The sequence below is a fragment of the Salvia hispanica genome, chromosome 2 (assembly GCF_029641045.1).
Source record: "Salvia hispanica isolate PSC_SH4W2 chromosome 2, Shi_PSC_v1, whole genome shotgun sequence".
Taxonomy (NCBI): Eukaryota; Viridiplantae; Streptophyta; class Magnoliopsida; order Lamiales; family Lamiaceae; genus Salvia; species Salvia hispanica.
Genome location: NC_142693.1, coordinates 23,145,209 through 23,164,772, shown reverse-complemented (window position 1 = coordinate 23,164,772; position 19,564 = coordinate 23,145,209). Strand labels below are relative to the sequence as shown.

Below are 19,564 nucleotides of genomic sequence, written 5' to 3'. Positions count from 1 at the left end.
AAAGTATTAGAATCAACTAAATGTAACAAAACAAACAATGTTAAGCGAGAGTGGACGGTAAATTAAATTTCATGACATAACACATCTTATAATTGATAAAAACACCACCTTAATCAATAAGTCGAGAGTTCGAGCCACCTAGTGCTTATGTGGGGTGTGCGTTTTGCAACTCAAAAAACAGATATGGACCATTGAATTGTACATAAAACAAAGAGTAATGGTTAATTTTGGTCTTAAACATATGGCCAAAATACGAAATTAGTCCAAAACATTCACCTTTTGAAAATCGAGTCCCAACAAATAGAAATGTCATCAGAGTAGTCCTTTTTCGACGGAACCGTCAAAATATAACGGTCGTGGCCCTTGGACATCCTGCACGACGATGCCTGATCGTTAGATTTTGACGGTTCCATCAAAAAAGGACGACTCCGACTAAATTTCCATTTGTTTATGACTCGATTTTCAAAAAGTAAATGTTTTAGACCAATTTCGTATTTTAGCCATATGTTTAGGACCAAAATTGACCTCTACTCTAAAACAAATCATCTAACCACACCACGGCCTATCTCCGTTGTTTACATTGATCGAATTCTACAGTCGCATACACAAACATGAAACAACTCTTGAAGAAACAGAGGTAGTATCTTCAGCAGTGCAAACAGCCAAATATAATCTAGACTTTCAAAATAATGTTAGGTTGTCAAATCTTTACAACCCTATAGGCAATTCGTTTTCGGGCTAGGGTATGATACAACGGGAGAATGGCGAAAAGTAGAGACGAACCAAGATAAAGGCGTGAACGGGAATGAGGAGAATACATGAGAAGCCTTAGCTTAATTGTTCGAATGTGAAATGCAGAGGGGCAGATTTGACCTTACATGAACTAGTGCCGTTGCAAGGCTGAAATGAACGTGGATCAACGAATCCACATAACCCACGTCTATCCAGTGCTATCGTCTTCGGACATATCATCTCCTCCACGCCTACAATTCACAAAACAAGATTGAGATCATTCCTTCATTTTTGCAAATCTTTATGCTGTAAAATGAATTTCTTTTCACTTCTAACGAAACAAACCTCCAAGATGTGGTCCCACGACGAGCATTTCTCTCCAATTGCAGATTCTCTAACGCAGCAGAAGCACGGATGACATCTTCAGAATGTCCATCATTTTCATACCTCCGATTATATTCATCTCTCCGGTAGCCTGACGCAGATGATCCAGCTCTCCGATCTGAAATGTAGACTGATTAGATATGAGGAAAACAGCTACAATTGGCATTGTCGAACCAACTTTAAATTCTTTACTATTTACCAGATGATTGTGAAGCAGCACTATGCCTGCAAGGAGCCATTTTTACGAAAAATTACAGACCAGCAACAAAAAAATCGAAGATAAAAGGAAGAAATTGGAATTGAAACTGATCGTTAACCTTCCTAGTTGAGGTATACCCACAGCAACTGCTGGTGGTGAAGGTCTCCTAGCGTTGCGTGCTTCCAAGTTTGATAGAGATTCAGAATCTGAAGCGGTCGATCTCCTATTCGCACCTCTTCCTTGAGACAGATTCTACATGGAGATGCACTAAACAATAGCTAATTCATTCCAAGGAGAGAAGGAAAGCAAAAGAAACAGATATCCATAAACTCGCGGTGGAGCAAATCCAAACAGGTCACTTAGTTCGTATTTTGAGAATCATATTTGGCCTACACATTTTCAGTACTCGAGAAGCCATAGATTTGAATACCAGTTTAATCCTATTTTACACATGCTGCCAAAACCGGCATAGCACATTTTCTGGATACATAAACTTTGTGTATTCGTTTAGCTCTAAATTCAACCACCGTACCTCGAACTTCAAGAAGCCCTCAAGAACGTCCAAAAGCAAAGGCCCACTATCTCCATGCCGGTTCAAGTCATAGCCATTCTTGCTGCTGAAATCTTTTAGCTCGGATTTCCAGGAATCTTTTGGCTGAAATCAAAAGCAAAAGACCAACAAACAGCAATCGTAAACGAATAAACCACACGGTGAAGCATCAGGTAATAAAAGTAACAAGAAAATACCATATTACTCTCTGGCAAGTAAACTTTTAATGTGTGGTTTAACTGAGACCAATCGAGATATTCACATATTAAAGCAGTTAGAAGCCTCCCTGAAAATGAAATCATATTACATGGTATAAGTTATTATCCTATTGATTTGTAAACCACGTGAATCCATAGATCAATCGTGAAGAAAGAAAATCAAAATCTGGCAGTCGCAACAAAAACTACCTGAAGGTGAGTTATGAAGCTGCTTAGCACGATCATTGCAGCTACCCAATAGTGCAGGAGGCAATCCATCTTCTTTCTCAATTACTTGATCTTCCTCTTCGATCGCTTCAAACACACTAGCTCTAAGCTCAGCCTACAAGAAAACTATTTCAGCATACCTTAACGAGCCATACATAAAGGTGAATCCCTTCGTATTAGGCATGAGGACACACACACGCACACATATATATGCACATATTTACTTGTTAGGCCGAGTGAAAACATATTAGGCACGAGCACAACACACACACAGGTGCATAACTACTTGTTCGGTAGATTGAAAACATATTAGCCCGAGAAAACATGTTATACATGAGCACACACACCCATACAAGCATAGGTTCATATTTCCTTCTTAGGTAGACTCGAGAAAACATACAGGCACAGGCACACACACACATAGACACGTATTCACTTGTTAGGCAGATCGATAACTCCAAAAATTCTTCTGATAAATATCATTACAATTCATCAAACCCCACTCCATCAACATTGAATCGTAACATATTAAATCCAATAATAACCTTCACAGAAACAAGCTAGCTACGAAACACCACACATTCACCGATTGTCCATCAAAGGAAGTCGAAAGCTACGACAAAGTAACATTTCTACAACAAGCGGATAAAAAGTCCCAATTGCAATTACCACAAAAACTACAAAAAAGGTCATATCTTCAGTTCTCCAATCAGCTCAAATCTGGAGCTAACCAACAACTACTACCAATTAAACACAGATTAATCTAAAAAACACTCCAACTCATCTTATCTACAAACTGCAAATCGAAAATCACGCGATCCAATTAGTCCATTCACACAACAATTGAACACAGACACAAACAAACAAATCAATTCAAAAAAAAGCACCCAAACACATCACGATTGAGAAACATCATCGCAGCAAATGGGAATGATATCAACGAGGGTATCGATGCTAACACGGATCTTGGCGAGAACGCCCTTCTTCTCCAATGTGCGAGTAACCAGGGTTTTTAAATCCATCATTTCTCTCGTGTAATCGTCCATTCTAAAATTTTCAAATTTTCCCCAAAAATTTCAAGAATTTAATCCTCAGCTACCGAAAATTTTCAGGGACCTATATAGATTGTTGAATGCTGTCGGAAATTTAATGACGCTGGATTTTTTGAAATTGCTTTAGTTTGGAATTTCGTATAATCTTCAATAGCGTTGTCGAGAATTAATAACTCAAACCAATTAAGGAAATTTTGAAAGTTGTTTTCCTACGTATAAATCGCGTCTCAGGTGTGCGACTTCATTAGACAAAAAGAAAATATTATTGACTTCATCACTGCTTACATCATTTTTCATGTGTTTCAGCATATAATTTTATATTTGTAATGTTTATAAAACTCATTTATATGATAGCTCTTGATTGAATAAACTATTTATCACATGAATTATTTTATGAACATGCGTATAATGCATTGTTCCTCAACAAGTTATAATGTGTGATTTTGTATTTTATTTTGTTATAAATCATTCTAATGTTTAAAGAATATATAATGCACTATATTTATGACTTTATAAAATGCTACAGTTGAGTGGTTAGGTTGTCATAGATAAAGTTTGCTAACTGTGATTGGTTTGGGATGAATATAAAGAGAAAACTTGATTACATATCAAATAGGGTAGGACAATCGAGTGGTTGGTATTCCTTTCGTCCCATTATAATTACGTATCAATTTTAAGCACAAGATTTAAGGAAAAAAGTGTTTATCAAGTTAAGAAGAGAAAAAAAATAAAAAATTATTAAAAAGAAATAATAAAGCAAAACAGATTAAAAATGTTAATATTTTTATTTAAAAAATAATTCAATTATTATAGAATAATAAAAAAAGAATATGATCTAACTGCACTCAAACAGAAAAAAATACTGCTTTCATGTGAAAAATAATTTTTTTTGATATTTTAATTCATTTCATTACTACTCCATTCTCCACGGTTTAAAGAATTATTTTGCCATTTTGGTTTGTCCATGATTTATTAAACAAATTTATTTATTCCACTTTTAGTATGCGAATCTCACATTCCACCAATCTTTTATCCTCTCAGTCCAATATAAAACTAAAAATTTAAATGAGTCCCGCATTCCACTCACTTTCTCCCTTTACTTTTCTTTACAAAGTCAAATAATTTCTTAAAATTTGTGTCGAGTCAAAATGACTATTTAAATGGTGAACGAAAGGAGTATTTCTTGGATCAAAATATGATATTTGCCTCCTAATCATTAGGTATATTTTTTGGAATATGAGGGTATATAGTCTATTATAGTGGTACAAGGGATTAACTACTTTATTCCCTTTTTTTGTCTTTCATTTCCAAATTCTCTCTCTCCCTCCAAATATTTAAACCTTAACAACCTTTCTTCATCAAATTCTCATCTCCCATTTCCTCCTTCAACCACTTCCCCACAGCCGATCGCCACCGTCCGCCGCCGCTATTCTGATCACAATGGCTCCAATCGACCCCCACTCCTACACCGACTCCACCCACCCCCTCACCACCCACATCTCCCTCTCCTTCTACTTCGACTTCCCCTCCTCCACCATCTCCTCCTCCGCCCTCATCTCCCTCTCCTCCCCCCACTCCGGCCCCCTCACCCTCGACACCCGCTCCCTCTCCATCTCCGCCGCCCTCGACCCCTCCACCGCCTCCCCGATCCCCTTCTCCCTCTCCCCCTCCCCGGACCCCATCCTCGGCCAGTCCCTCACCCTCACCCTCTCCAACCAGTCCCACCTCCTGATCCTCTCCAAAACGGCGCCGTCCGCCTCCGCCCTGCAGTGGCTCCCGCCGCCGCAGACGTTTAACAAGTCCCACCCCTTCGTCTTCACCCAGTGCCAGGCCGTCCACGCGCGCTCCATCTTCCCCTGCCAGGACACGCCGGCCGCGCGGGTCAGGTTCGCCGCGAGGCTCAACGTCCCGCGGGAGCTCTCCGCGGTCATGGCGGCCAGGCGCGTGGGGCGGCGGGAGCCGGTTGAAGGAGAGTGCGGCGGCGCGTGTGATGACGCGCTGTGGTGTGCGGAGGGGAGGGTGGTGGAGGAGTTTGTGATGGAGCAGCCCGTGCCGCCCTATTTGTTCGCGTTTGCAGTTGGGGAGCTCGGGTTTCGGGAGGTTGGTCCGAGGACGAAGGTATGATAGAAATCCATACAGTTCCACTTTAATACCAATTGGTGATAAAAAAATTAAAAATACTGGCTCATGAGAGTTATATGGTTTCACTTTTACTATATTTTTCTCATTTTTGTCGGTCCATGAAATATTTTGAAACTTTTTAATAAAACTTTTTATTAATTAAACACGAGAATACTACTTCAACTCTCTTTTCTCTTTTCCAGTATCCCTTTACAAATATCGCATTAAAACTCGTGACGCACCAAACTCTATTTTTAGGGGGTGTTCGGTTAGCAAGATTGTATTTCAGGATTAAATATGCAGTGTGTTTGGTTCATGAAATTCAATCTCACAACTCAATCCTAGATTACATTTTTATACTATTTTATCTAGTAAACCGAACACCACCTTAAAGGACAAAAAGCGTATTATTTTTGTTTCCTATTAGAAACCCTTCAAGGTCAACATGATTGGTCCTTTTCTTTTGATGGTTGAGCCAATCCACTATTGAACTAACCTATATTTAAAGGCCAAATAGTATAAATATTGAGTAAAGGTTAATTTTAGTCCTAAATATATGACCAAATATAATTTTGGTCTAAAATATTCACTTTTTGGAAAACAGGTCTATAACAAATGAAATCCTTGTCTGAGTGGTCCTTTTTATACGGTTCCGTCAAAAAATTAACGGTCATGCCACTGTGCAATTAGCGTTGACCGTTAGTTTTTTGACGGAACCATCAAGAAAAGGACTAACTGGTCGGCATTTTCATTTGTTATGACCCGTTTTTCAAAAAGTGAATGTTTTGGACCAAATTCGTCATATATTTGGGTCAATCAGTTTCTTATTTCGTTCAAGAACTTATTTTTGAGGACTAGTGTTTTTTTTCTATCTCTACTATGACGTGGGATATTGTTATATATATTTTTGTTTCATTTGCCAACAAGGTGTACTCGGAGGATGTCCCCGCGGTGTTGGACGCCGCGGCTAGGGAATTCGCGAGGACGGAGGAGATGATTGAGGTCGGGGAGGCGTTGTTCGGGCCATATGAGTGGGAGAGGTTCGATTTGTTGGTGCTGCCCCCGAGTTTTCCCTATGGAGGAATGGAGAATCCGAGGCTAACGTTCTTGACCCCGACATTGATCAAGGGGGATGCCACGGGGGCGCAGGTCGTAGCGCACGAGCTTGCTCATAGCTGGACGGGCAATTTGATTACGAATAAGAGCAATGATCATGCCTGGTTGAATGAGGTAATATTGGCTCATTGGTTGGATTGTTGGATGATATATTTTTAATTTCCGTAATTTTGTTTTATTTCCCTTTGAGTTCTTCGAGTTACAAACTATTTAAAAATATTGAATGTTTTCTCTATCAGTTCGGTCATTCTTGTGGTATGTTTGCATCACTTCGGGTTTATGATTGAGCCCGTGTTTGCAGGGTTTCACAACCTATGCCGAGCGGCGAATAGTTGAGGTTGTGCAAGGAAAGGAAAGGGCCATACTCAACATTGGAATTGGTTGGAGAGAACTTATTGAGCAAATGGAGAGGTTTAAGAACCAAATGGAGTTCACAAAATTGAAAACCAACCAGCTAGGGGTGGATCCGGACGATATATCTTCTCGCGTACCCTATGAGAAGGGTTTCCAGTTTTTGTGGCGCATTGAGAGAGAGGTAAACGCGTATTTAATTTGTTGCAATTATTATGTCTGATTCGTAAAGTATGAAAGAGAATAAAGTACTCTGGATTATATGAGTTGTTTTTTTACTAAAAAGAAAAATGACTCGACTATACTGAGACAAAAAAGGAGTATTTTCTTTGAGATTTTGTGTTGGTTTGTAACTTATGAACAGATTGGGAGGCCTGCATTTGATGAGTTTCTTCTAAAGTACATTGCCAAGTTCAAGTTCCAGTCTATCGACACCGACATGTTTCTCGACTTCTTGAAAGCGAATATTCCCGGGATTGAAGATCAAATTGATCTAAAAGTATGGACTGAGGGAACTGGCATACCTCCAGATGCAATGGAGCCCGTTTCAGAAATTTATACGAAGATCGTGTTGTTGGCCAACGAGTTTAAGTCGGGTAGGATACCAAGTGAGGACGAAGTTGCGCAATGGGGAGGACAGGAATGGGAGCTTTACTTAGAAAATTTGCCTAAATCCGTCGAAGCTTCACAGGTACGGTTAAATGAAAAAGAACTCCTTAACGTACTTGTGTTATTATGAAATACTGATTGAAATATTGTCAGTGGAAAATTGAGTCATCTGACACAGGGATTGATAAACTATCTCATTTTGGTTAATCTTATAATATCGTATCTTACTATTATCTTGTCTGACGTATACTGATAGTCACTTTGTGTGTTTATCATGTTGGTCATATATATCACAGCTAGTAGCGCTGGACAAGCGCTACAGGCTGGCGGAATCAAGAGATTACGAGGTCAAGGTTGCGTTTCTTCAGCGGGCCGTTGTGTCTAGGTGCACTAGTTACTATAACGAGGTTGAGAAAACTCTGAAAGAAGTGGGACGGATGAAGTATCTCCGGCCGCTCTACACAGCACTGGTCCAGGGCGCGGGAAGGGACGGGGAGAAGATGTTTGCAAGGAGGATTTTCTCCGAGGCTTGCGCGGGCTATCACCCTATAGCTAAGGGTGTTGTTGAGGCCATATTTTCGCAGAATTTTTAAGTTGGCCTCTATGTCTATCTGTAGCTGAAGAATGTTTTCTATTCTGGGATTTGCTATGTCTGGCAACTGCCTTTTCTGCACATTGGTGTGTAATGTAATGTAATTTAATGTTCAAATTGTTGTATGTTTATGAAAAATCATTGTCTTACTCTTATGCGTTGGGTGTTTGGACCATTATTTCCAACGGATTGGAGGTAACTAAGGACTAATAAAACATATAAAAATGGAATTTAACACCAATTTACATAAGATTACACGTTAATTTAAGGGCTACTGGTCCCTAATTTTACAAACAATGATCAATTTTTGGATTTTTTTCGCGAATTAGAACTGTCATAACATGAACTTTGATCGTATTTGAGATTTTCATAGTTGACGTTTTAGGAAAATTGATTCATACGTAGCTCGTCGCATAATTAAGGAGGACTAATCGGATGGGAAAAACAACGATGGTGTTTTGAATATCTGCAAACGACGTCGTCGTTTCAGGCAATGTTTGCGACGTTTCAGGCAATGTTTGCGATGAAAGTGATGAAACCTCCGCCCAAATAAAATTAGGGTTCACGCCTAAAATTTTCTTATTCTTAGAGGATATTTCTATAAGTTCTTAGACGACATTTAGAGTCGAGTGCTTAGTGCCTGCATTTGTTAGTAATTTTTTGTTGAATTTCTTCCTTTTGTTCGAATAGATTCGATTCTATAAAGGTCATGTATTAATCCGTAAAGGTTACATAGAGTATGATTTAATTTCATGGACTCAGTATTTCCAACGGATTGGATTTTAATTCTTGAGAAGTTTCAAAATTCACCCATATTTTATGATAATAGTAGTGACTTTAGTAGTAGTATTCGTTAAAATCCATAATGTTTAGATAATTCTATATCTACTACTGATAGAAGTTCAAAAACATATAGTTGTAGTACTTCAATATTCTAAAATAATAATCTCACATTCTTGAGAGATGTCTTTCAAACTCATTCATCGAATATTATGAAGTTGGTAGTTTACAATTTGAAGGCACAATTATGTGTGTACCTCAAATGAAATACTAGTATAAAATTATAATAATGTAAAAGAAAATTAAACTCTGATTTGGAGTGGGTGACCTCATGTGCATCAACGAAACCATTGCCCACAATCTTCAACTAAACAAATACCTATAACAACTCCATTTCACTTAGGTCCATTTTATTCATTACATCAACACTAGATAATCTATATATACCTCATTATTTCATTCTTCCTACATCAACTAATCAAATCCAACACCATTCCATAGTACTACCAATCTTCATTGAAATCAAGATGTCTAAACTCTTTATTCTCTCCATACTATTGCTAGCCACCACTTTGGCCACTTCAACCCGAATCCTCACCGATGTCACCCCATTACCCGACCCGATACCCATCCCCGCCACGGAGGCAGAGGCGACACCTGCTGCAGTCGCCTCCGCCACCAATGCAGCGGTGACACCAATCCCCGACTCCGACGTGCCGCCACTAACCACCACCTCTCCCGCCGCTAACGATGTGGCGGCACCCGTCTTAGACGAACCGGCCCCGGTCATTGCACCCGTACCCGAAGTTGGGAACACTGACGCTCCACCGCTAACCACCGCCTCTCCCCCCACCAATGCTGCGGCGACACCTGTCTCCGACGAACCAGCCCCCATTGATGCACCGCCACTAACCACCCCCACCGCCAATCCCGCGGTGGCGCCGGTCCCTGATGAGCCGGCCCCCGTCGTTGCACCCGTACCCGAACACCCCAACTCCGGCACACCACCACTAACCACCCCCTCCGGCGGAGGAGTTGCCGGCGCCGGCGGAGTTTCTGGAGGTAGTCCGACGTTTTCCTTTTTCATGCACGACATCCTCGGCGGCTCGAACCCGTCCGGCAGGGCGGTGGCTGGGATCGTGGCCAACTCCGACGCCAACAACCTCCCGTTCTCGAAAAACAACAACCAATTCTTCCCAATCAACGGCGGCGTGCCGCTCAACACCGTCAACGGCGTGGTGAACAACAACAACCTCCCCTTCCTCGTCGGCCTCAACGGCTCCCCGTCAAACACCGTCGTCCAGAACAACGGCAACAACGTCGTCTCCGGCGGAGGCAGCCAGCCCTTCGTGACGGCGGGGCAGCTCCCGGCGGGGCTGACGCTGCAGCAGCTGACGTTCGGCTCCGTGACAGTGGTGGACAACGAGATCACGGCGGGGCACGAGCTGGGGTCGGCCGTGCTCGGGCGGGCGCAGGGGTTCTACCTGACGAGCTCCAGCGACGGCAGCAGCCACACGCTGGCGCTGACGGTGATGTTCCACGGCGGCGAGGTCTTCGACACGGTGAGCTTCTTCGGGGTGCACCGGACGGCGACGCCGATCTCTCACATTGCGGTTGTTGGTGGGACTGGGAAGTATGAGAATGCGAAGGGATTTGCTGCCATTGAAGCTCTGCCGCAGGTGGATCAGCACACCACTGATGGAGTTGAAACCATCACTCATTTCACTGTTTATCTCACTCCTTGAATCCTCTCTCCCTATCCATCTATATGTATCACACAAACACATACAAGATTCAGTTGTGATTCCGAGTGAATTTGGTGTAAATTAATCTGTAGTAAGAAGTGAAGTTTGTGTATTATTGTTGGAGTGATTTCCATTGTATTTATCCAATTTTATCATTTAAGCATTTCAGTTTTACTATTTATTTTCCATTATCAAATTAGGTGGAGGAACTGTACATAAGAAATGCTTAAACAAGTGGCTAGGTAATGGAACAAGTGGCTATTACAACCTAAATCCAAAGTGATGATTGTCTATATAACTTCCCGCTTTCTTAGGAGCTCACATATTTCTTACAAAGCTACTACTCTCTTCCTTTCACATATTCACATAGATTTTACCTTCATCATCCTCTCCTCCATCGGCCGAATCTCCATCACTGCCATCGTCCTCGTCCTCGTCCTCACCTTCATCAATCAAATCAGGAATATCATTCCTCTCCTCTACTCCATCGGCCGAATCTCCATCACCGTCTCCGCCCTCACCTTCATCGGACAAATCTGGAATACTGCCCCTCTCCTCTACCCCATCGGCTGAATCTCCATCACCGTCCTCGCCCTCACCTTCATCGGACAAATCTGGAATACTGCCCCTCTCCTCTACTCCATCAGCCGAATCTCCATCACCGTCCTCGCCCTCTCCTTCATCGGACAAATCTGGAATACTGCCCCTCTCATCTACTCCATCGGGCAAATCTCCATTACCATCCTTGTTACTACCCTCATGAAACCCCGCCATTAAGCTTTCCCGAGTCAAATACATAGAAAGCAAAATAAGAAGAAAAACAAATGAAAAAAAAACTTTAGAAGACCAAGCAATACTTGTCAGGAATATGATTACTGCAATCCAAAACACATGCTCAGAGGTCGCTGAGATTGACAGTGACTGTTTTGGCTTTGTAGACTCAGGGCTGGAAAAAAATAATGAAATGGGGTCTGTGGCTGGCCATTGCGTCTGTGGTTTTCCGTAACTGAAAATTCATAAACAAACATAGGGTATGAGCATGCATATTGCATAACTATTCCGAGAAAAATAAACCTACAAACGAAGCACACATTGGAGCAACACCTCCCTCATTCAACTTGTGAAATGAGATCCTCATTTTTAGACCAGAGAATATTGTGGATGTAATAAGAATTTGGAATTCCACAGTTAATTCTGGAAATATTATTAAGATGGAGAAATGAATTTGCAGTTACAGGACTAACCTTTGGAACTCGGAAGTCACCGGCTTCTCATCAAAAGTTGTAGAGGCAATAACATTAACAATGCCATCTTGACTCAGTAGCAATTGCTGGGCACAATTCAAAGCTGAAGGACTGCAATCCACTAATTCAATCTTTCTGTGTCTACGACCAGACACTGGCGGCCAGCAGATCTCTTTCAGTTTATAGCAGTGTTTCATGCTTAGGTAACTGAGCTTGGGGAAGCCCGTGGATCTTAAGTTCAAGAATACCAAATCACTGTCTTCAATTAGAAGAAAATCAAGTCTCGGAAAAATCACCTCTTGTGCATCCCACTTTGAACCCAGAAAAGCATAGGATCGTAATTTGAGTACTTGAAGAAATGGCAAGTTAGAGCCTATGACATCCATGTGGTTCCAAGGAAAACCCATTCCACTCAAATGTAGCTTTATCAATCCACGTGGCATCATTAATGAACTATGAGTTGTAGGGACACTATGGCCATGCTGAATCACAGGATTTATGATACAACATTTCAGAGTCTCCAAACTTTCAAGAGTTGAAATGCTGCGAAAGCAACTAAGAAGGTCATTATGGTCATCACGAGGTCTCAGCTCGATTTGAACTCTTAATTTCCTTACACTAGGAATTTTTCTGGAGAGTTCCAAGATAGTGCCAATATTAGCATTTACACCTACAAGTGTCAAAAGATTTTCCAAAGAAGCAATATGATGTGGGGCTAAAAGGCTCTTTCCCAAGATCTCAATGTGCTCTAACTCTTGCATATCCCATATTTGTATTGGCACGTATGAGGGGTCATCAAAACGTTTGATGTTGACGTGTGGATGGACAATCAAGACTCGAAGATTGAAAAGTTTGGATATGGTTGCAGGGAGTTGTCCATTGCAAGTTAGAGCAAGGTACTTTAGGTGGACTAGAGCCAAAATTTCTGATGGGAAAGTGTAGAAACGCAGGTTAAGAGCATCTAGTTCCCTAAGCAAACTGAAACCGACATCTACTGGGATTGGATATTGGTGGTAAGGACCCAAAAAAAGGACAGAGCGTATATAGTTCAGTTCCACAGATTTGCAAAATCCTTTGATGCCAAATAAAATATTATTTTCAAAACACAAGCAGCGATGGCCTTTTATATCTTCATCATCAACAAGCTTCTTTAAGACTTGATAAAACTTGTTCTTCGAAGCTTCTCCTCTACACACATGCCGCCATGTAGAATGAAGCCGACAGATTTTATACATGCGACAATAACTTGTTTTCTCATGCCAAAAGATGCTCTTTTTGTTGAATAAAACAAGATTCTTAGAAGTACAAAGCTCGTGCAAACATTCCCAAACAGATCCTTCCAAAGATTGCTTTTTGCTTGTGTGAAGAAACCAGCCCTCAGCTGTCAACATATTCATGATCTTGGATGGTGGGAAATCATAACCATGAGGAAAGACTCCCTTATACAGAAAAGGCATTTTAAGATATTGAGGTAAGTAGTCGTAACTTGGGAAAAATACCTCTGTTATTTCCTCGTATGCATCCTTGAAGACTGCATTTCTTTCTTCTGCAACCTCATCCCAGTAATTGGGGTCATCTTTTAGATGGGATTTTGATAAGATGTCAGCAACAGCGAGTATCATAAGAGGAAGACCTTCACATTTCTTGGCAATTTTGGTTGCGGCTTTGTCAAGTTGATGAGGGCAATCCGGTTCACCAAACACCTTCTCACATAGTAGCTTCTTACTCTCTACTTCACTCAAAAACCGCACCACTTTGAAAGTAGGACCAAATACGTCTGGGTGATTATAAAAACCATTCTCTGAGGTGATATTTATAATCCCGCTTCTATCTCGAGCAGTAACTAAGATTTGAACAAATCCATTTTCAATTGGTGGTAAGTTACTTATCAAGTAATCCAACACCTCTCTCTCCCACACATCGTCCAACACAACGAGGCATTTCTTGCCCTTCAGTCTCCTTTTGCCTACTTTTCCATCTCCATCAATGAGCTGAGCTAGAATGTGTTGTGAAACTTGACTAAGTCGAGGCTTTCTGCCTATTGTGACCCATGCACGACACTCGAACTGGCTCAAGATTTGTGGATCCTGATAGAGTTTCTTTGCAACAATGGTCTTCCCAACGCCAGCCATTCCAACAAGTACAAAAACATCCTTTCCAAAAAACTCACGCAGAAGATTCATCTTGACTTCTTCTAACTCATCCCATAATCCAATCATCTTTGACTTTGTTCCACTAAAACCAATCATTGAGGAACTAGCCTCGTTGTCTTCAGCCATATTTTCTAATTCGTAAATGTATTCCTCCTCCATATCCTTGAGTGACCGGATCAAGGAACCAACATCACCTTGTAGGCCCTGTAGATCAATAGCGAATACCAATACATCCTTTTCTTTATCCCCACTACTTTTAGATTGTGAAAGAATCTTCTCTGAGATGAGGGATTCCAACAAGTCTTCGAAGTCCCAAACTCTCTCTTTGATTCGTAGATCCAAATCATTCACCTTCTTCCGGCTTCTGCTCTTGCTTGTGCTGTCCAATCTTTCCAGAATTTCTTTCAACGGCTGCAACGCCTTGTATGCAACAACAATGATTTCTATAGAGTGGCCAACCAGGCTAATACGAGACGAATGGAGAATATGGTCAATTGTGTTCTGAAGGGAAATTAGTGCACCATAAGTAGTCATTCCTCTGATCCTAAAACCTTCGCAAACGAAACCCCACAGTAATGTTTAGTGCTTGAAAGCTGTAAATCAAAATACCAATTTTAGCTTAGGACAAGAGGAACTGAGGATTTATGCAATCTAAGAAACAAACAATGGTGAATATGGCCAATTTGATTTGATAATTGGTGGTGGAGAGTTTGTTGATCTGATCTTAAAACCTTAGCCAATGAATTCCCTTATGATTTTTGCTTGGAAATTGAAATCAAAATTGCAATTTTAGCTTAGGACAAGATGAACTCAACTGAGTCTGAGGTTTTATGCAATCTAAGAAACTAACAACGGTACTCTTTTTCAAATAACTATTGCGGAAACTAAATGTATATACAAGCAAATTGGGGAAAATTCAAATAAGCTTAAGATACAAACTCAAACTAAAATCATCAATTGCAAAGCAAACATTAAGTGTAAACGTAGAAATGTAGAACGGAGTTAGTGAAAAAGTGAAACTGAAAGAAAAATTAGTCATTTACCTCAAATAAAAGTTGAAACGATGGAAGAAATTTGGAGTAATTTGTGTTTGTGTTTCGCCTTTTTACCCAAAAATACAGTTTTTGTATATCTGCCTAAAGGTCAACCATACAAATACAATAAGGAAATCAGACTTTTGCGTTATTAATTTACGTAATTTCTTATTTTAATTAGCCCTACAACAGCCCAAAAGTTCAAAATTTTCACACATTAGCCACTTTCTCAAAGATGATTTATCAGATTTCTAATAACTAAGCTTATCTAATTGGCATGACTCATATCGGACAAATAATGTGATGTTCACTGGCAATGGATAATAGACAAATAATGATTTATTAGAATTCTTATATATAACTAACTTATTAGGTTAACTCCGTGGTCGTAGAAGGAGTCGACCCCCACACCAATACGACTCGTATTATAGGACAGAACTAGTAGTTCTCTCTCTTAATAATTGATTACATTATTCATTTATTTGAAACCATAGAAAAAACAAATTGATTTGTATTATTAATATGACAAATATCATAATTCTTGAGATATTAAAAATTAAATTAAACATATAAAAATTACTACTATATGGTTGACTAAACTATAGCATGTGATTTCTGCAAATATAGTAATATAGTTTTGTCTTGTGGTTTGAGAAAAAGGAATCTATCTAGAGCTTGATTGGTGTTGGATGCATAATCAAGTAGTCTTGGGATAATTATAAAATTTACTCTTTCAATTCTATAAAAATATATTATTTGGAGTTGACACAGATTTTAATATGTAATTTTTGGGATAATTATAAAATTTACTCTTTCAATTTTCTAAAAATATAATATTGATATAGATTTTAATATGTAATTAGTAAAGTAGAAATAAAGGGGCAATTATGTCGAGAAAAGATGAAATTATGTCAATTAACAATTAAATATGATGAAGTTGCCGGAGGATTCAAGAAGATTAAATTAAAGTTGTCATGCAACTTGTATTATTAAATTATTAGAATAGTCTAGGATTTAGTATTCCATAATAAGCTAGAAACTCCATCCATATAACAAACTTAGCTCTAGTGCCAAGAAATTCCAACCAGATATCATATAGGTATTAGGCTTCATGGTACTGCCTTAGCGATAACTACCAACTTTCAACTGTTAGTCCCATATATATTATAAATCGGCTCACAATAGACTTGTTTAAATTTTTTGATGCTATACTGCAATATCAAATTAAGTGTTTCAAAATTTAGTAATTGCAGTATTATGGGTTGTTTACATGAAATTAATAATTGTGACAATCTGATTTTTCTATCTTTTTTCATGTCATATAGGAAAACACAGGAAGATGACAATTTTATTTTACCACCGAGATAATATCTTATTTTATCTTTTCAAACTTTTACCGACCAACTTTTGGGTGGATAGACTTGTATTCCATTAATAATTAATAGGAGTGTATAAAAATAGAAATCATATATATATCATTAATTTCTTTTACTCATTTTTTTATACAGTATTAAAATCTGCATAAAATTAAAATGAAACTTAAATCATAAAGGGACTATGACACATTATTTATCAAATTTTCTATTTTTAACTAAATTAATCATCGTTAATATATTCATCTAACTATCTTTTAAGTTAAACTCAAATTATTTATTCTTATAATTAATATATTTAATTATCTTTTTTCTATTTAATTAAATTCTAAATAAACTATGACATTTTTCCATCTACAAGAAATAGAGAGTACAAACACATTAATAAGATTTAATCTATCCATTAGCAAATACTCTAAAAAAGTTTTGTGAACTAGTTTAGATAGATTAATACAATAGTATAAACCTAATCCACATATATAACTTTATAATGGAAAAATCAATGAAAAGTAAACTCTCATTTGAATACTATTCCACTAAAGAAAGCCAAGTCCACCATATATCCATCCATAATAATTAGCAATATATGTATACCAACTATTTAAAAAAATCACTACCATAAACAAAACAACATTAAGCATCATAAAAATACCATAATTAATCAAACAAGAATACGATTTTACATCATTTCTCCGAACATCAAATCCCTTATTAACATCGAACCATCAAATTCAATTGCGACAAATACGAGCCGTAGGCATTGTAACACAAATAGGCGCATACTTCTTTTTAGCCTCAATGCTTCCTCGCTTCGGCTCCTCGTCGGCCATCGCGACTTTCGCGACAGACGACGCTGCTGCGGCCACCACCGCCAGCACGAGGCCCCGCCTCGTGTTGGCGGTCTCCGCCGCCTTCGCCTCCGAGTCCATCGAGGCCCTCACCGCCAGAGAGCCGCGGCGGGTGGTGGCCGCGGCCGGCTTAGCCGCGACGGCGCTGCCCAAGAACGAGGCGGTCATGGTCATGGATGATGCCATTGCAAATTGATAGGGATTTGATTTGAGAATTGTGTGTTTGTGATAAGTTATTTGTGTTATATTTGAAAGATGTGTGATGGGGTTTCATGCAAATGTGATCCTTTATCCTATCCGGAAATGTGAGGTGGCTCCAATGGTTTTGTGCCACGTGTGATGGTGTATCTAAGTTGGATTAAATAATTGGTGATCCTCATTTCTTATGGTGAGGCTATCCAACTTTTAGTGAAAATGTCTCTACTCATTTTTTTTATATCATTGTATGGGTATAGATTTTATAAGACTAATTTATTTGTTGCTTACACTCCTTTTTCTACATTTTCATGAACTAATATAAAAAAAAGTTTTATTTATAAAACATAGATTGCCTATTCTATTTTTATTATATTCTCTCTTGATCCATTTATAACTTAGATACACCTTTTAGATATGGATATTGAGAAATAGTGTACATGTTGAGTGAGTTAATTGGCGAGGTAATAAAATAGCTAGATAAATAAAGAGATAATAAAGTTGGAGATGAATAAAATAAATAATTGAAGATGACGTAAAATAAAAGAGAGATTAGATGTGGTGAATTTTGCTGGCTCAACTATAATAAGATGATTCAAAAAATACTATCTCTGTCTCATAATAGATGTCACACTTTGTTTTTAGTTTGTCTAACAAAAGATGTCACATTTCTTATTTTGGAAAAAAGCTCTCTCTCATATTAATATAAATATACTATTTTCTCTCTCCACCTAACATACAAAATAATATTTCCTAAAATCTCGTGTTTTCGTAAGTATGTTGTCATCTATTATGGGATGAAGTGATTACTATTTAAAGGAGCATTTAAGGTAAGGATAATTATGTGAAATAATATACTACAATTGTCTATTACATTAAATATAGTATAAGAATATATCAATTCATTGAATATATAGTACTAGTATTAGATATACAGTTTCATATCATGTATATACACCTAAACAAGAATCAAAACTTGAAAAATAAAAAATAGCCAATCAAATGGATCCAGTTTTTTGCAAAACTACTCGTCAATTTGGGCCTAAAAAGAGCCAATTAAATGGATCCAGTTTTGCAAAACTACTCGTCAATTTGGGATTGTACCCAATGTAACAGACCAATAGGCCCACGCACATTTACAAATTTTTCTCGTAGCAATGTATCTCTATTTGCTTAGCTTCATTTAGCTTGCTAAATTACATTAAAACTTTTCTTAATTTTGATCACTCCGGAGCACGCGCAGCAAATGTTCGATAATAGCAAACCAAATTTGATGCAATAGACAATAGTATATTAATTCACATAATTATCCTTAAATTGAGGTGACAACCATATAGCACATTAACACTGATCATTAATTTATGTGAAATTAAGCCTAATACCAAGAAATCAGTGCAGTAGTTCTTGAATTCATATAGAAAATTCATACTACTTTGATTTACATGTATATCACTTTGTGCCACGAGTGATGGTATACCTTATAAGTTGGATTAAATTATTGGTGGTCCTCATTTGTATGGTGGGGCTTATTTGATTTTTGTTTTTTTATATTGTCTCTACTCAATTTTTGTCTGGATATATACACGTTTTTTAGAGGTTTATCTGTGTGGGGAAATTGTCACCACTCAATTTTTGTACATGTGTTTATAAAACAAGTCTTATTTATAAATGACAGATTCTCCATGATATTTTTATTAAGCAACAAATGTGTAGTAGGTTATTTGGAGTGAAAATGGAATGCATTAGATAAGTACTAAGAGATACTGAAGTGGGAGTTGACCGGAGAAAATTTAAAGTAAGAGAGAGAATAAAATAAATGTGATTAAAGGTATTGAATTTCGTCAGAGTTGACTCAACTGCAATGGAATGACTCTATTATAATTGGACCGATGGAAAATCTAATTTAAAGATAATTCTGTAAAATATTATAGTACTATTACAACCATATGCGGTTCGATTATCTAAATATGACCTAGGAAAAAACCAATAAAATAATGTGAATCTATTGTACGTCTCAAATAATAAAAAGTTTACAATGATCACGACCTATATCCAGAGCTA

General features: G+C 38.5%; 5 protein-coding genes across 7 annotated transcripts; 2 read left to right on the top strand and 3 right to left on the bottom strand.

Annotated features, from left to right (window-relative positions):
- Window positions 1–86: 86 nt before the first annotated feature.
- On the bottom strand, window positions 87–3,490 carry LOC125204185 (protein TONNEAU 1a-like). 3 transcript variants are annotated; one of them, XR_007173512.2, is made up of 9 exons: window positions 3,250–3,490; window positions 2,273–2,405; window positions 2,063–2,151; window positions 1,848–1,970; window positions 1,434–1,567; window positions 1,316–1,341; window positions 1,078–1,234; window positions 874–983; window positions 87–372 (listed from the first exon to the last, which is right to left on the bottom strand). XR_007173512.2 is itself a non-coding variant. In XM_048102760.2 (8 exons), exons 1-8 carry the CDS (start codon window positions 3,334–3,336, stop codon window positions 941–943), a joined length of 792 nt encoding a protein of 263 aa, XP_047958717.1. In that variant the 5' UTR covers window positions 3,337–3,490; the 3' UTR covers window positions 646–940. The 3 variants fall into 3 exon arrangements, 1 of the variants encoding a protein (XP_047958717.1); XR_007173511.2 differs by having other exon boundaries at window positions 879–983; XM_048102760.2 differs by lacking the exon at window positions 87–372 and having other exon boundaries at window positions 646–983.
- Window positions 3,491–4,659: 1,169 nt separating this feature from the next.
- Window positions 4,660–8,286, top strand: LOC125219953 (leucine aminopeptidase-like). The gene is made up of 5 exons (XM_048122061.2): window positions 4,660–5,460; window positions 6,391–6,693; window positions 6,881–7,114; window positions 7,295–7,621; window positions 7,836–8,286. Exons 1-5 carry the CDS (start codon window positions 4,783–4,785, stop codon window positions 8,130–8,132), a joined length of 1,839 nt encoding a protein of 612 aa, XP_047978018.2. The 5' UTR covers window positions 4,660–4,782; the 3' UTR covers window positions 8,133–8,286.
- Window positions 8,287–9,391: 1,105 nt separating this feature from the next.
- On the top strand, window positions 9,392–10,819 carry LOC125205917 (dirigent protein 24-like). Its single transcript, XM_048105126.2, has one exon. It carries the CDS (start codon window positions 9,439–9,441, stop codon window positions 10,654–10,656), a length of 1,218 nt encoding a protein of 405 aa, XP_047961083.1. The 5' UTR covers window positions 9,392–9,438; the 3' UTR covers window positions 10,657–10,819.
- A 98-nt stretch (window positions 10,820–10,917) lies between these two features.
- Window positions 10,918–14,946, bottom strand: LOC125205906 (putative late blight resistance protein homolog R1A-3). The gene is made up of 2 exons (XM_048105103.2): window positions 11,901–14,946; window positions 10,918–11,662 (listed from the first exon to the last, which is right to left on the bottom strand). Exons 1-2 carry the CDS (start codon window positions 14,585–14,587, stop codon window positions 11,011–11,013), a joined length of 3,339 nt encoding a protein of 1,112 aa, XP_047961060.1. The 5' UTR covers window positions 14,588–14,946; the 3' UTR covers window positions 10,918–11,010.
- Window positions 14,947–17,093: 2,147 nt separating this feature from the next.
- Window positions 17,094–17,538, bottom strand: LOC125213659 (photosystem II 5 kDa protein, chloroplastic-like). The gene has a single exon (XM_048114321.2). The coding sequence runs from the start codon at window positions 17,492–17,494 to the stop codon at window positions 17,192–17,194; it is 303 nt and encodes a 100-aa protein (XP_047970278.1). The 5' UTR covers window positions 17,495–17,538; the 3' UTR covers window positions 17,094–17,191.
- Between the last annotated feature and the right edge of the window lie 2,026 nt (window positions 17,539–19,564).